The following is a 14884-nucleotide window of genomic DNA, read 5'->3' as shown; positions in this document are numbered from 1 at the left end:
TGTTCGCTCCAGCAAAAATTTCTTGAAATCTATAGAATCTTCAGGCTAGTTATTCAATTCTTCCATTTAAGAGACAATCAGAGCTTCTCATCACAATACATCAACCACTTGTACATCATCAAACAATCTTAACAGTGTATGATTTGATTCGCCCATGCATTATATGACAGATAAATTGTTATGTGTATGCAAACACTGAACGTCCATTACAAAGACCTCATATAGTACTTTAGTTAACTGTAGCTTTGAAAATAAAATTCCAAAATGAATTGATAGCTGAATTTGAAGAGACTAAAATCTGAATATGAAACAGAAAAAGGAAAAGATTATCCAAAAATTAGTTCAGACTAGAGATCCACTCAGATTATCAGTTGAAACAGAGGAGTTATTCTATATTTGGCTAGGAATTTAGATCCTACTTCTGTTGAATGTGAGAATGGCAGAATCACCTATTAAGCATATTAAGACATATACCAGTTCTATTTACCAACACAAAAAACCGCCGATATCATAAAATCAAGGAGAATTGAAGGCAAGCATCAACAAGAGAGTGGAAGCAGAAAGCACAGTGACAACCTGAAGAGCGAACTCCATGAAGCTGCAAAGCTTGATCCTCCGACTCTTTACTCGTTCCCTCACCAATTCGATCTTCAGATCTGTGATTACTCTCCTCATTGTCTCCTTTACCTGTACCAAATCAAAAATCAGAAAGCAGAAGTTGAAGATTCTAAGAATGCTCGATCTCAGACACAGAGAGACTCAAATTAACCTCGTCTTTGTCAACGAGGAGGTAATTTGGGCCGGATCTCAGCGAGAGAAGCCGAACCGCGGCGTTGGCGCAGCGAATTGCGATCTGCGACTTCAGTGCTTCGTCCCTGTTATCCATCTCCATTTGATTCTCTCTACTCTCTCTCTTTCTGTTTTGCACTTTTGATTTTCAAGTCTCCGAATTTGAAGTTTCGATCAAATCGAGCGCGGGAAGCATCCGGAGGTTAACAGCATAATACTTTGACACGTGTATAGCTTGACACGTGGTGGTATGAAACCAGTCGTAGTCAAACCACCCCAAAACCGAAACCCTATCAAGTATCAATGGACTCATCTTCTTTCTCTCTTTCAATTCAATTATCGTTGTGACTTGGAATTCCAAATTGCCGTTGAAGAATATGAAAACATGGAATGCGACGAATCAATAGCGAGCTTGCATTCTCATAACCCAATTGCTCGGATCAGGCAGTCCTTTCAAGTTCCTCCACATTCTGGTAACTCACTCTCTTCCATCCACCAACTTTCAATACTACATATGCGTTTCTTTCCCTGGAATACAAGCTTTCCTGGAGTTATAAGGTTCTTGGTCATTGTTCAGTGCAGAGCTCCTTAGGTTTCGTTGCTTCTGTCAAGCCATTGTTTCCCTGGTTGGGACTGCCCTTGATTTCATATTTTAAAATTGTAAGACTCTATTGCTTATACAACTGGGTATGATACATTTGATCATTTGCGTCTCTTATTCTTTTAGGATTATATTATGTTTCGTCCGCTTCAAATTGTAACCCGGTGGAGTTGTCGAACAATTGATAGATGTGCTGCACTGTGGTTACTCAATACTGACCTTGTTAAGATTAAGAATTTTCATTCTGATGTGTGGAACAAACTAACTATTTTTTGCTGTCATCTTTGACATTTTATTGTTATCATTGTGGTTTCTCATTTCAGTCGTGGTTCATGGGTGATACTTGGCTACACTATCTTTGTACGTCTCTTCACCCCTTGCATGCAAACATTGTCTATCACATTATAGTTATACTGCATGAATTTTTTTTGATGCATCAAAGGGTTCAGTCAATTCGTGACGTGTTTTGTTTAAGGCCTGACATTCTCACATCATTGCAGTTACCAATTTACCTCTTCTTAACCAATTGCATCAAGTACCAATCATGTTAAGCCTTGTAAATCGCTGCATTAAGGAGATTGGGGGAGGGGTGGTGGGAGGGCCTTGCTATGGAGAAGGTGAGCTTTGCTTGCCTTGCAACATTACAGCTGCTTCTTTTCTTGCTTAATTTTTGTCTGACTGATGAATCAAGAGACTTATAAATGGTGCTTTAAAATGCGAGCTTTAGAGTAGGTATGCTTTATTGGAAGAATAATACTGTAGAGTGTACACAGAAATTGGCATGGTGCTTTGTACCATGTCTGGCATCACATGATAACCAGTGTTCCTTCTTTCTAGTCCTCTGTAGTTGCATTTCATTTTATTTTTGGTAAAACTTGTCTTGAACTTTTCAATGGTATCTGATCCCTGCTTTCCATGTTAATGATTCAGAACAGTAACCTGCCCAGTCCCCCCACCCCAGTCGCAAAGACATAGGGTTGCTTACATAAGGATATGGCTGCTTTTACCAAGCTGAGAAGTAAGTTTTTCTTATTCTGTGTAGTTGTTCAGTAACAAGCATATTATCCTATTGTAATGATTCAGCAGATCAGAGTTGTCATGAATCGCAAAGTGCAGCGAGGACCTCGCAGCGAGGTCTGAGTAACAATACCTAGATGTTAAATCTGAAGAGTAGGTTCAAACAGCAGAGAATCTGCATTTTGTATGTCCATTAGGTTTCCTAGTGTATTGAAGAAGTCAACCTATGTTTAGGGTCCCATTGGTGACAATTGAGTAGAATTATGCTAACAAGAAAAACATGGTAGTGTAGCCAAGAATGGTGCTATTGAAATTCAATGTACTTTAGGGAAAAAACAAGAAAAGCGTGGCAAAGATGGATTTGGGGGTTCCGCTATTTCCTAGAATCTACAATTCAAATCTAATGGTAGAGAAAAAGTCGGACAAATTTTAAAAATGAAAAAACAAAAATGTGGTGTGATGTGGGGCACACCTCCCAAATCATTCAAATCGTAAATTCTACAATTTTAAACGAATTGTGGAGCCCCTAAATCGGGAAAAGATTGTGACATACCGCTTGAACCTTCTAGCAGGGAAAAACAAAGGTGTGCCTCTTAGCTAGTGAACATAAGGTTTCATCATCTTCTTTTGGGAGAAAATGGTCCCCTGTTTGTGGGTGAAAGAAAGATGGTTTTATATACTTTCTGAACCCGTTTGTAAGGCTACCTAGTACCAAGGTCAGGAGTCTTAGTTTAAAACTAAGTACCAACAGTGGGTTGGAACTTGGAACTGTTCAAACCTAATCAATATGAAGTGGTTATTCGATCTTCAAGCCAACTACTCTTTGCACAGCCATGTGATCTCATAAAGTATGATATATACAGGACTTAATGAACAACTTGGGTTGAGTTTTACATTGGTTATTGCCCTATTTCTGCTTCTTTTTTTTTAATCTTTTGAGTTTGAGATTGTCTGTGGTTAAGTTGCCAAAATCAACCTTAACCATAATGAAAGGTATTCTGACATGATTGATTAGGATGCATGATTTTCTGATCTACCATCATTATAATGGGCTGCATGATAAACTGGAACAGGAATATGCATACATAAGAACATTACTAATGTACATTTTTTCATACGTCAGAAGACTCAGAACGTCATATAATTTAGTCTCTCTATCTCTTTAACTTCTAATACTAAACAGGGAATCCCATGAATTGCCCTTGATGGATTCCTATTATGTGAAATTAGGGTTTTGATCCTTGCTAGCAAAAGAGGGTAAGTCTTTGCTTGAACAGTTTTGCAGGGCTTTGGTCTGGTGGATGAAGGAATTTGCAGTTTGGACATGCTGGAGAGGACTTGGCCATCATCACCAACATATGGCACCGTGAGCACACACTTGCCACCATCTCTTCTTGATCCCCTCCAACTGCTAGCCATGATGGACTGCGAGCTGGGCCTTCTGAATTCTTCTTATTGTATCTGCTGGAGTCCATGAACGGTTCTGGAGAACCACTTTGTAAGTTCAATTCAAGGTCTAAGCTCATATGATCACCAGTATTTTCAGGCTCGTGACTCCTCCTTGGATCTTTTGTTGTTCTTATATGGGTCATTGAATTGTAGAAATATATCTTTCCTGACTACAACCAAATAAGATGTCTCCAACTCAAGAACCTTAAAACAATATCTACAATACTATGTATAAATATATTTGACAAAGGATTACCTGAATATCGAGGCACTGTCGCCACTCTAGTGGCAAAGGAGTCTCGAGGTGTAGCTCGATATCAGAGATTGGTTTTGTGCTTTCTGCAACTTTTGATCTTTTGTCAACAAGAACTGCTTCAGCTTTTGAGTCTTCACACTTTCTCTTCTTTGATGAATTCCCCAACTCTGAAACTGTAGCTGACTGTTTCCCATTTGGAGAGAAGTTTACTGCTTGAAAGGAAATCATAATACCTTGAAACTGAAAGTCACTTGGTTTCTCTCATCTCTTTGTGAAGTGATCGAATAGTGAGAAGGTTTTGAGGGGGTTATATAGGCTGAGTTAAGGCTTGTATGGTAAGGAAAATAACTGCTAGGGAGAATCTAATAGGGCAACATTGAAGGTAGAAAACTAAAAGGTCCTATCTATGCATGACGTGCATCCCAAGTTGGCTCTTCATTTACTACACAGCTCCAAATTTTTTTGAGTGATTGACGAACTACTCAACCCAGCATGCCCTTTAGACAGTTGAGTGGACGTAATCCTCGGGTCGTCAGAATAGTCCTAACCCCTTCGGAAGTAGACAAATCTAACGAACGAGGAAAGCCCTAGAAAAATATTCCCAACTAGTTCGAACTCTCTACCTTAGTGTCATCCGTCTTAAATTCAAAGATATATATAACCAACTAACTTATTGTTTGTGTTTTCCAACTATCTCTTAATACATGAAAAATTTGTATAAATATACATGCATGAGCTTTGATATATGTCGCCAAAAGCATCCAACACACGAGACCTCAATGCTTGAGTGTCATTCACATGATAAATTAGGGCATGCTGTGTGTATGTGACTATATGTATACATGTATATATGTATATATTTGTTGGCACTTAATAGAGGCGGTGAGAGGAAGTAGATGGAGAGGTGTGGAAAGACCATTAAATGAGAGGCGTCTGTATACAGTTGAAGAAGGTCTTGAAGTTTTAATAACACAATAACTCCAACTTCCTCATTTGGGTCACTCAAATAACTATGAACCTTTAAAGCTCTCAACAGTCCTCTTTGGCAATTAAAACCAAAACCAAATTCATGACCTATACCAATTAAAATCACTCCTCCATCCTAGAACTCCATCAAAGCCTTTAAAGTTCTCAACACCATATCTGCCATGAAATAGGGCTCCAATTGTTTGCTACTCTTGTAGCTACAATTCTCCCCCACCTCTTAAATCATAAATTAAAATGTGTTTTTGAGTATTTTGGTGTTGATAATATTGGAATATAGTAGATTTTGAAGAAAAAAAAATTAAAAATCCTAAAAACTAAAACTAAACCTAGACCATAAACTCTAAACCTTAATTAACACTAATTTCTACCTCCTGAGCTCTATTTTGTCATTTTCAAACAAACAAAACCATGATTTAGCATGATTTTGAGGAAGAATTGTAGCTACAATTGTGACTAAAAATTAAAGCCCCTCCCAATTCCTCTGCCAGTTGAAAACATCCATGTCACAGGAGCTTCATATTGGCCTTCATCTTCACTAGCTACATGCATGCATCAAATTATTTGTCAAAGTCATACAATTAATACCATGAGACTTTTGATAATTAAGGCAGCAAAAAATAATTAATCAAGCACTCAACGTGATATCCATTAATTTTTTTTTCAAAAAAATCACAATTTTATATTTGACTATTAAATTTATTACCTCTTAATTGCATTTCTGTTTATATGGTACAAATTCATTGTCATATTTGGGTGCCATCTTTAGGGCTTACAATCGTGCAATGCAAGCAAGAAAGAGAGTTTTTCTCTGGCAGAATTGTTTTCCAGGAGAAGTTGTTTTGCTTGAGAAAATTAAGATCTAGCATGTAGGCTTTTAGAGGGATATTTCCTCAGCCGAATACCATCAACTAAATACCAAACTATTTTTCACTGCATGTAGTCAAAAGAGTAGGAAACATATTATGGTTCTTTCCTAACTAAGGGGTGTAGACGTCAATATTATTCACAAGTGGAAATTTATAAAAATAATTTAAAAAAAGGGGGCCAAAAGGTATTAATTAAAGACATTGAGAGAGAGAGAGAGAGAGAGGATTGAGAAGGTTCAAAATCAGTCTACCTGCCTTCATTAATTCATCTTGAATTCACTTAAATGCAGAATTCAAGAATGACCATTGAAGACCCACCTCGCTTTCTTCACACATCTTCCTCTTCTGTTTAATGCTCTCAACCCACCTCTCCTTCCCTCCATTTATGCCTTACCTCTTCCCCTTTGGTTAGAAAATCCAACCCAAACTCTACAAATTAATATTATTCACTTTGGATCAAAGGCCCTCACGACTCTGTTCTTTTTGAATCATCGTCATTGATTCTTAAGCCTAAAAAATGAATCATTTGTATGAGAGATGTTAGAACTTTACTTATATACTACTCATTAATTAGGTTAATGTCAATCCGATGTAAGATATAATCTTGACACTCACAATTGTGAGTTGGGTTATGTCAGACCTAACAAATAGACCGGTAGAAGCCACATCCAAATAGACCAAATCTTTACTTTTTTTATATAAGTACTATGCTAGTAAATTTAGCCCAAACATTACAAATCAATATGGTTCGCTTTCGACCAAACACTCTTACAACTTGTTATTCTTGGACCGTCACCATTGCTTCTTTGGCCGAGAAAACACGTTAATTGTCTGAGACTCTGAGAGTGACTAAACTTTTACTTATATACCACTCCATTGAGTTATGTACTTATGTCAATCCAATGTATGATAAAGTCTCAACATCTCTCTAGATGTATCTAATTAGGTTTCAATCAATTCTTGCTGCATATATAATTTTGCTGCACGGGTATTTATATAGGAGAGCAGGCTGATAAAAGTATATGAAAATTCAATTAGAAATACTAGTACACAGTTATTTCTTCCTGATTGGCCAGTGCCACCTTTGGGATCAAGAAGAGGTTCATTAAAATGCATTTATCTTTGATCGAAGCTGCAGTTATGGTTATGTGCTTTGGATGGATGGGAGGTCGACGTATTTAGGTATATAAGATCTGATGACATGGGTCCCACCTACCTTTATTGTACAATACCAGAATACCTAGTTAGGGTATGCCCTCTACGGTTTCAATTAGTTTGCCCATAAATATGGTCTCCTCATACTCTAGCCATGATGTCACCCCTTTTTCTACCCACAATATTTTATTAAGAGGATATATGTCATTCTCTCAACTGGTAAATATGTGACTCAATAGTGACGTTGTAGTGGTGCAATTTAAAAGTCACAGTTTGAATTCATAGAGCGGAGTTGTTTATTTTTTTTTATTATATTACATTATTACTCCTCTCAGTGGGAGCTTTTTTTTTTTTCTTCCCATAAATGCAATGAGATCTAAAAGTTTGTTCGAACTATTTGAGCTCGAGCTTATTAGGCTCGGCTCGAATTTGTTGAACTCCGAGCTTGAGCTGAGCTCGGAGATAGGGTTAAGCTTCGATTACATAATCGAGCTCAAATCCATGAATGCAGATATTCACTTGAAAACTCACAAGCGGATCTCTTTTTTTGGCATATAAATATTTTTAATAGTTTTTAAAAAACATAAAAACGGTTAAAATTAATCTTGAGCTTGAATTTAAGCTCAAAAAGTAGAATACATAGGTAAGGATAGTCGAGCCAAGCTCGAGCTCAATCATTGTAGAACCGATCTCCAGCTCGAACACGATTTTTGGGTTCGAAATTCGAATCAAGCTCATACCTTTACAAGCAAGCCAAGCTTGAGCATGCAGGTGTTCGGCTCGTATATAAACGTGTTGCTTATATCCATGTGTACTTTATATGTTAATGCTTTTATAGTGAGAGAAGTCTCATCTTGAGATTTTTCAAAATAAGTGAAAAACGAAATGTTAGTACGTATAGCATCATTTATTGAGCCACAACGTTCCATAATAAATAGCCGCCATTGAATCAAATATTTGAACTTTGAATACACATATCTTTTAACTCAATTGATTGTCAACCGAGTCAATTCTCATTGGTTCATTCGGATTATTATTAAGTAAGCGAGTTGACAGCTTAAATGTCCTATGTTATATACATTAATTACTAAAAATGAAATACTCATGGGTGTCAAGTGTGTAGTGTTGTCTTATCCTGTCTGAGTTGTAGTTTCGAAAAAATTACTAAAAAAGAAACAAACCCTAGGTCATCGTGGGGTTGCCGGTTTAACTCAAAGCAGATGTGGCCCAGAAGAGTTATGGTGGGCTGAGTTAATTTTAGAAACAAACCCCAATCTTATGTGACGGGTGATAATCATTAATTATAAATACATATATCAAGCATTTTTCCATTGAAAAAGCCAGCTAATGTTGCAAGAAAAAAAATTAAATCAGAAAATTAAAACCGTGAGTTCATACATGAAACCTTAGAGCATCCACAGTGATGCACCAAATATCCAGCACTTCAAAATCATTCTCTCTCTTCTCATCTATCCTACGTGGCACAATTTAATTGGATGAGTGAATCCCACAATATACATTATTCATCAACACTCCATACATTCCAACACTTCATACTCACTTTCTCTATTTTCTCTCTCTTCCTTTTTATCATCTCTCTCTTCTTTTTCATATCTCTCTCTTCTTTTCATCTTCTCTTTCTTCCTTTTTATCATCTCTCTCTTCCTTTTCATCACCTCTCTCTTCACTATTGATCACCTCTCTCTTCACTATTCATCAACTATATACATACTCCAACTCTCAAGTATCCTTTTTCCACAACTAAATTTTCAAGTGTAATTTTTCACCCATTGTGTGTATGTAGCACTATATTTATCAAAAAAGTAACATTTCAAGTACTTGAAATACACTACATTATACCCATTGTGAACATCTAGCACTTAACTTATCAAGAAAGTATCATCTCAAGTACTTCAAATTCTTCCCATTGTGGATGCTCTTACAGACCTTTATATTAACTAGATTATGATGTTGCTGGACTTGGGTTATGAGCTCATGTTGTGGCCCAATTTAGTTGCTTGACACCAATCCAGTAAGCCTTCTCAAACTTTAGGCCCGTAAATTACGACTGAACCATTAGGCCCATCAATACCGAAAGAAAGCCCAATTCAGTATTTGTATTGCTTCTGTTCTTTCAGTTTCGAAATCTAGTCCGGTTTGTTTTTTTTTTTTTTTTAAAAAAATAACCCTGATCTCCCCATGTACTTTACCCTTCAATTTTCTTGACTTTGGTTTCTTTCCTGTATGAATAAATAAATAATATATATTTTTGATTATTTCCATTCAATAATATAAATAGAAAATAAAGAATATTCATTAAACAAAATCAATATCACCTAAAGTGGACTTGATTAGACAATTAATATAAGATCAAGACTAATATTTTGACATTTTATCCTTAAAAGACAAAATGGGTGCTTTGGATCTCTTGAGCATACGCTTCCCAAGATACAATGACTCACAAACAAAAGTAACATTTTAATCTATTAGAGTGAATGAAATGATGGAAATTAAGTTGAACCAGTGGTTCAAATGCCTATACTAAAATGAATAAGAACATAAACAATACTCATGCAGAAGACTCTCAAAGTGGGTAGGGGCAAGAATATGCAAGATGTACACAGACCTTACCCTTACCTAATATATGGAGAGACTGGTTTCAGGAATTGAACTCACACCTCGAGATTATACCCCAACAACTCTATTAGTGGACCACACATTCACATGTATATACTGGAATGGATATTTTCTATAAATCGATAGCTGATACAAAATGAGTTTGAGAGTCGATCCTTTGCGACTATCTCCATGTACTTGCCCAGAAATCACGTATTGTGAGCCTTCCACTTAGACTTTAGACAAAGTTGGGTGTGCCCAACCAAATGCAAGCAAAATGAATTCATCTCTCGTCAACCACTACCTGAGTGGTTTTTTTTTTACCAATACCAGAGTTAGACTTTAAACAAAGTTGAGCCCAAGAAAGTTTTTTCTTTTCTCAACCAGAGTGGGCGATGTCCTGTTAGTGAAGTTCACTGTTTGAAGTCAATAGCACCAACAACTTGCACTAAAGAGACGTGAAAGGATTAAGGAAATCAGTCCATCTATTGTCAGCCACTACCTGAGTGGTTGAATAAAGTTGTGCCCAAGAAAGTTTTTTCAAATGCATACTTTCTCAACCAGACTAGAAAAAAATTTATGTTCTCTGTTCGAAGTCAATAGCACCAACAACTTCCACGAGAGAGACATGAAAGGATTAGGGAAGGATGTATGAATTTCCTTCGACTGATGTCTGCATCAATTGTTTATTTAGTCTTTTTCTTAATTTTTTTCATTGATACTAGAAAAAGATTTGCAACAAAAAAAACAAAGAAAGAAAAGAAAAAGAACAGAGACAGAGACTTTACTAATGAGAGATTGAAAAAAAATATACAGTGGGAGATCCACTATGAAATCTCTGATAATGGGGTGTGATTGGCAGTATAACCCGGCGGGGGGGGGGGGGGGGGGGGGGGGGGGGGTGTGGTTTCAACCCATCACTTTGCATTACACTGCCAAAAATGGGGAGAAAGGAAAATTTGTCTTTGGAGAAGTCACTCTCCTTCCTTGTCCTCATTGTCATGCTGCATAACTCACTCAATGTTGCTTCTGACTCTGTTGATGAAGCCAATGCTCTTCTCAAATGGAAAGCCAGCCTTCCTAACCAAACTCAGTCGAAGTTAGCTTCATGGTCTCTCCCTCCTAAAAATGCCACCGTCTCCCAACCATGCACTTGGTTTGGAATTTCTTGCAAAAATGGAAGCGTCAATATATTCAATCTTTCAAATTCAGGTATTGCAGGCACACTCGATGAATTTTCATTCAAATCCTTCCCTAATCTCGCATACGTTGATCTATGGAACAATGGCCTCAGTGGTTCCATTCCACCCCAAATCAGTCAGCTCACAAAGCTCATATATCTTGACTTGTCTAGTAATCAGTTTTCTGGGAGTATCCCACCTGAGATTGGCTTGTTAACTCATCTTGAGGTCCTGTATCCAGATAGAAATCAGTTGAATGGCTCCATTCCCGAAGAGATAGGCAATTTAAAGTCTCTTAACGAGCTTGCTCTGTCTAGCAACCAACTAGATGGACCAATTCCAACTTCTTTGGGAAATTTAACCAATCTAGTTAGCTTGTATCTCTATAACAACTCACTATCAGGTTATATTCCTCCACAAATAGGGAACCTCTCCAATTTGATTGAGCTCGACATAGATACCAATCTCCTAACAGGTCGTATCCCTTCCACTTTGGGAAACTTGAAGAACCTGAAAGTGTTGCATGCGTTTCAGAATCAACTTTTTGGATCCATTCCCCCAGAGATAGGAAATCTGAAATCACTTCATGAGCTAGATTTGAGCCAAAATAAACTCAATTGTTCTATTCCAGCTTCCCTTGGCAGTTTGAAAGAATTGCAAATTCTTTCTCTCCGTGACAACAAACTTTCTGGATTCATTTCTCAAATAGAAAATGTCAGATAGTGTCAGATAGTGGACAAAAGTATTTTTTCATTCATTGACTCACGTATATATAGTGTTATACAGATCTAATCAACCACTTACCAGCTGGACATAGACTAAATTTACTCCTTAAATTGTGCCATAACACTTGACTAATTACAGCCGTAATACTTGACTAATTTGTGCCGTAACACTTGACTAATTACAGACTAATTACAGCCGTAATACTTGACTAATTTGTGCCGTAACACTTGACTAATTACAGACTAATTACAGCCGTAACACTTGACTAATTACAGCTGGATACAATATACACAACTCACGTCTACACTCCCCCTCAAGTTGGTGCGTAAAGATCTACCATGCCCAACTTGTCAAGTGAGTTAGAAAACACAACACTAGAAACCGCCTTTGTCAAGACATCAGCTAACTGATCTTCAGACTTCACAAATGGTACATCAATAATCTGTGCTTCTAGTTTTTCTTTGATAAAGTTCTTATCTACCTCCACATGTTTGGTGCGGTCATGTTGTACCGGGTTATGTGCAATAGCAATCGCAGCCTTATTGTCACAGTACAAGGACATAGCAGAACTCGGCTTATACCCGAGATCTCTCAGCAAATATTTAATCCACAATAATTCACATATTCCATAGGACATTGCTCTATACTCAGCCTCTGCACTTGATCGAGAGACAACCTTTTGTTTCTTACTTCTCCACGTAACAAGGTTACCTCCGACAAAAGTGAAGTAACCTGAAGTAGAACGTCTATTTGTATTATCACCTGCCCAATCAGCATCAGTATAACCCTCAACATCTAAGTGACCATTCTTTGTGAACATGACACCTTTTCCAGGTGCACTCTTCAAGTATCGAAGAATTCGAATGACTGCATCCATATGTCTCTCACTAGGTGTATGCATGAATTGACTTACCACACTAACAGCATAAGCAATATCAGGTCTAGTATGAGATAGATAAATTAATCTGCCTACTAGATGTTGATACTTCTCCTTGTTGATAGGAACCTCTCCCGGGTCTTCATGTAGCTTATGATTTTGTTCAATTGGTGTGTCAACTGGTTTGCAAGCAAGCATCCCTGTATCAGTCAATAAGTCTAGGATATATTTTCTCTGGGAAAGAAATATTCCTTGATTTGACCGTATCACCTCTATGCCAAGAAAGTACTTCAATTCTCCAAGTTCTTTCATCTCAAATTCATTTGACAGAAGTTTTTTTAAATTTTCTATCTCAACACTATCATTCCCTGTCAATATCATATCATCCACGTAAATAATTAAAGCAGTTACCTTATCTTTCTTGTGCTTCAGAAATAAGGTATGGTCTGAGTTACTTTGTCTGTATCCAAACTTTTTCATTGACAAAGCAAATTTACCAAACCAAGCTCGGGGAGACTGTTTTAAGCCATATAACGCTCTCTTTAACTTGCACACCATTTTAGGTTGTTCTGAAACTCCAGGTGGTAGATCCATGTATACATCTTCCTTTAACTGACCATGTAAAAAGGCATTCTTTACGTCATATTGTAACAAAGGCCAATCATTATTTGCGGCTACAGATAACAATACTCTTACAGTGTTGATCTTTGCTACCGGTGCAAAAGTCTCATTATAATCCACCCCAAATCTCTGATTGTAACCTTTGGCCACCAGTCTTGCTTTGTATCTTTCTATCGATCCATCAGCATTATATTTGATAGTAAAAATCCATCTACACCCAATAGTTTTCTTCCCCGGAGGTAACTGAACTATGTCCCAAGTATCATTCTTTTGTAATGCTCTCATTTCTTCAGCCATAGCTTCAGTCCACTTAGTGTCTGCTAATGCTTCTTTTACCTGTCTTGGAATAGATACAGTAGATATTTGATATAAAAACGACTCATATGACTTGGGTACTCTATGGGTTGACACATGATTGCCTATAGGATATTTGGCTTTAGCATTCAAGTCGGCAGAATATTGAAGTTTTGATTTGCCTCGGTTTGTTCGAGCAGGTAACTGATATGCTGGGATAGTAGACTCAAATTCAGGCATATTGGAAGAATTAGATAAAACATCATTTATTTCAGAAATTACCTCATTTGGACTCTGGACGTGGTCTTCTTGTGGTTTCTCGGTAGTTTCAGGACTGATTTCAGATGTTGGCATCCAATCACTAGTTCCTTGACAGTCGGGCACAGTAGCTGAAGTGGTATTTCTGGGTAAAGTATGGGTAGTCGGTTCAGGTACAGCATCAAGAGTAGTCGATGGTGGAGGTGGAATATCTGGTGGAGGAGTGGAAGTTTCTGGTGGAGTGACTGTAAGTGGATCCCAATGACTATTATCATCCATATCCATATTCATACTCTCCCCCTGAGGAGAAGAGGCATTTGGGAAAAAATAGGAGAAATCTTCATTGAAGGTAACATCCATAGTTACATAGAACTTTTGAGTGGGAGGATGATAACACCGATAGCCCTTTTTGTAAGGAGCGTACCCCACAAAGACACACTTAATGGCACAGGGATCAAGTTTACTCCTTTGATGAGGGTGAACATGAACATAAGCCACACAACCAAAAACTTTGGGAGGAAGATTAGGAATGGGAGGCGCAATTGTCATATGAGTAGTAAGGACTTGTAGTGGAGTTTTGTATTGAAGGATGCGAGAAGGTACCCTGTTGATGACATACATGGCAGATAATAAGGCATCCCCCCATAGGTATTTTGGAACATGTTTATCTATTAGTAGAGCTCGGGTAACCTCCAAAAGTTGACGATTGCGTCTCTCAGCCACACCGTTTTGTTGTGGAGTATAGGGACAAGAAGTCTGGTGAAGTATTCCACGTGACTGAAAAAAGGTGGTAAGAGTTTCATTGACATATTCCCTTCCATTGTCTGAGCGAAGAACCCTAACAGGTGTATCAAACTGAGTTTGAACCATAGTACAAAATTGTTTAACAATACGAGGGACGTCACTCTTGTTTTTAAACAAATAAATCCATGTAGTACGAGAGCAATCATCAATAAATGAAATGAACCATCGCATACCACCAGAGGTAGGATTTTGGGATGGACCCCAGACATCAGAATGAATCAAAGCAAAAGGTTTTATCGATGCAGAATCACTTAAGGGAAAAATATTGCGGTGACTTTTAGCAAAAACACAGGTCTCACAACAATTGAAGTTACGAAACACGTCAGATTTAAATAATGAAGGAAACAAATGTTTTAGATAGCCTAAACATGGATGTCCTAAACGTTG

General features: G+C 37.5%; 3 protein-coding genes across 5 annotated transcripts; 2 read left to right on the top strand and 1 right to left on the bottom strand.

Annotated features, from left to right (window-relative positions):
- The first annotated feature begins 1003 nt into the window (after positions 1-1003).
- On the top strand, positions 1004-3821 carry LOC120011420. Of its 3 annotated transcripts, none has more exons than XM_038862527.1 (6): positions 1004-1262; positions 1367-1449; positions 1714-1750; positions 1891-2007; positions 2326-2408; positions 3685-3821. In XM_038862527.1, exons 1-5 carry the CDS (start codon positions 1040-1042, stop codon positions 2403-2405), a joined length of 540 nt encoding a protein of 179 aa, XP_038718455.1. In that variant the 5' UTR covers positions 1004-1039; the 3' UTR covers positions 2406-2408; positions 3685-3821. The 3 variants fall into 3 exon arrangements, 2 of the variants coding, with proteins under 2 accessions (XP_038718455.1, XP_038718456.1); XM_038862528.1 differs by having other exon boundaries at positions 2321-2408; XR_005471019.1 differs by having other exon boundaries at positions 1139-1262; positions 1372-1449; positions 2321-2408.
- Positions 3410-4373, bottom strand: LOC120011419. Its single transcript, XM_038862526.1, has 2 exons — positions 4113-4373; positions 3410-4026 (listed from the first exon to the last, which is right to left on the bottom strand). The coding sequence occupies exons 1-2, from the start codon at positions 4338-4340 to the stop codon at positions 3652-3654; spliced, it is 603 nt and encodes a 200-aa protein (XP_038718454.1). The 5' UTR covers positions 4341-4373; the 3' UTR covers positions 3410-3651.
- Positions 4374-10677: 6304 nt separating this feature from the next.
- LOC120010570 (probable leucine-rich repeat receptor-like protein kinase At1g35710) lies at positions 10678-11640 on the top strand. Its single transcript, XM_038861352.1, has one exon. It carries the CDS (start codon positions 10678-10680, stop codon positions 11638-11640), a length of 963 nt encoding a protein of 320 aa, XP_038717280.1.
- The last annotated feature ends 3244 nt before the right edge of the window (positions 11641-14884 follow it).

Source organism: Tripterygium wilfordii, chromosome 12, assembly GCF_013401445.1.
Source record: "Tripterygium wilfordii isolate XIE 37 chromosome 12, ASM1340144v1, whole genome shotgun sequence".
Lineage (NCBI taxonomy): Eukaryota > Viridiplantae > Streptophyta > Magnoliopsida > Celastrales > Celastraceae > Tripterygium > Tripterygium wilfordii.
The sequence above is the reverse complement of the archived record's forward strand: the minus strand, read 5'-3'. Positions and strand labels throughout refer to the sequence as shown.

Excerpts from the sequence above, each read along its gene's own strand:
- LOC120011420 (XM_038862527.1), top strand. The coding sequence starts at position 1,040 with ATGAAACCAGTCGTAGTCAAACCACCCCAAAACCGAAACCCTATCAAG. Across the intron at positions 1,751-1,890 it reads TACTTGGCTACACTATCTTT|TTACCAATTTACCTCTTCTT; the intron begins GTACGTCTCTTC and ends ACATCATTGCAG. Across the intron at positions 2,008-2,325 it reads AGGGCCTTGCTATGGAGAAG|TAACCTGCCCAGTCCCCCCA; the intron begins GTGAGCTTTGCT and ends GATTCAGAACAG.
- LOC120011419 (XM_038862526.1), bottom strand. The coding sequence starts at position 4,340 with ATGATTTCCTTTCAAGCAGTAAACTTCTCTCCAAATGGGAAACAGTCA. Across the intron at positions 4,027-4,112 it reads GACAGTGCCTCGATATTCAG|TCAGGAAAGATATATTTCTA; the intron begins GTAATCCTTTGT and ends ATTTGGTTGTAG.
- LOC120010570 (XM_038861352.1), top strand. The coding sequence starts at position 10,678 with ATGGGGAGAAAGGAAAATTTGTCTTTGGAGAAGTCACTCTCCTTCCTT.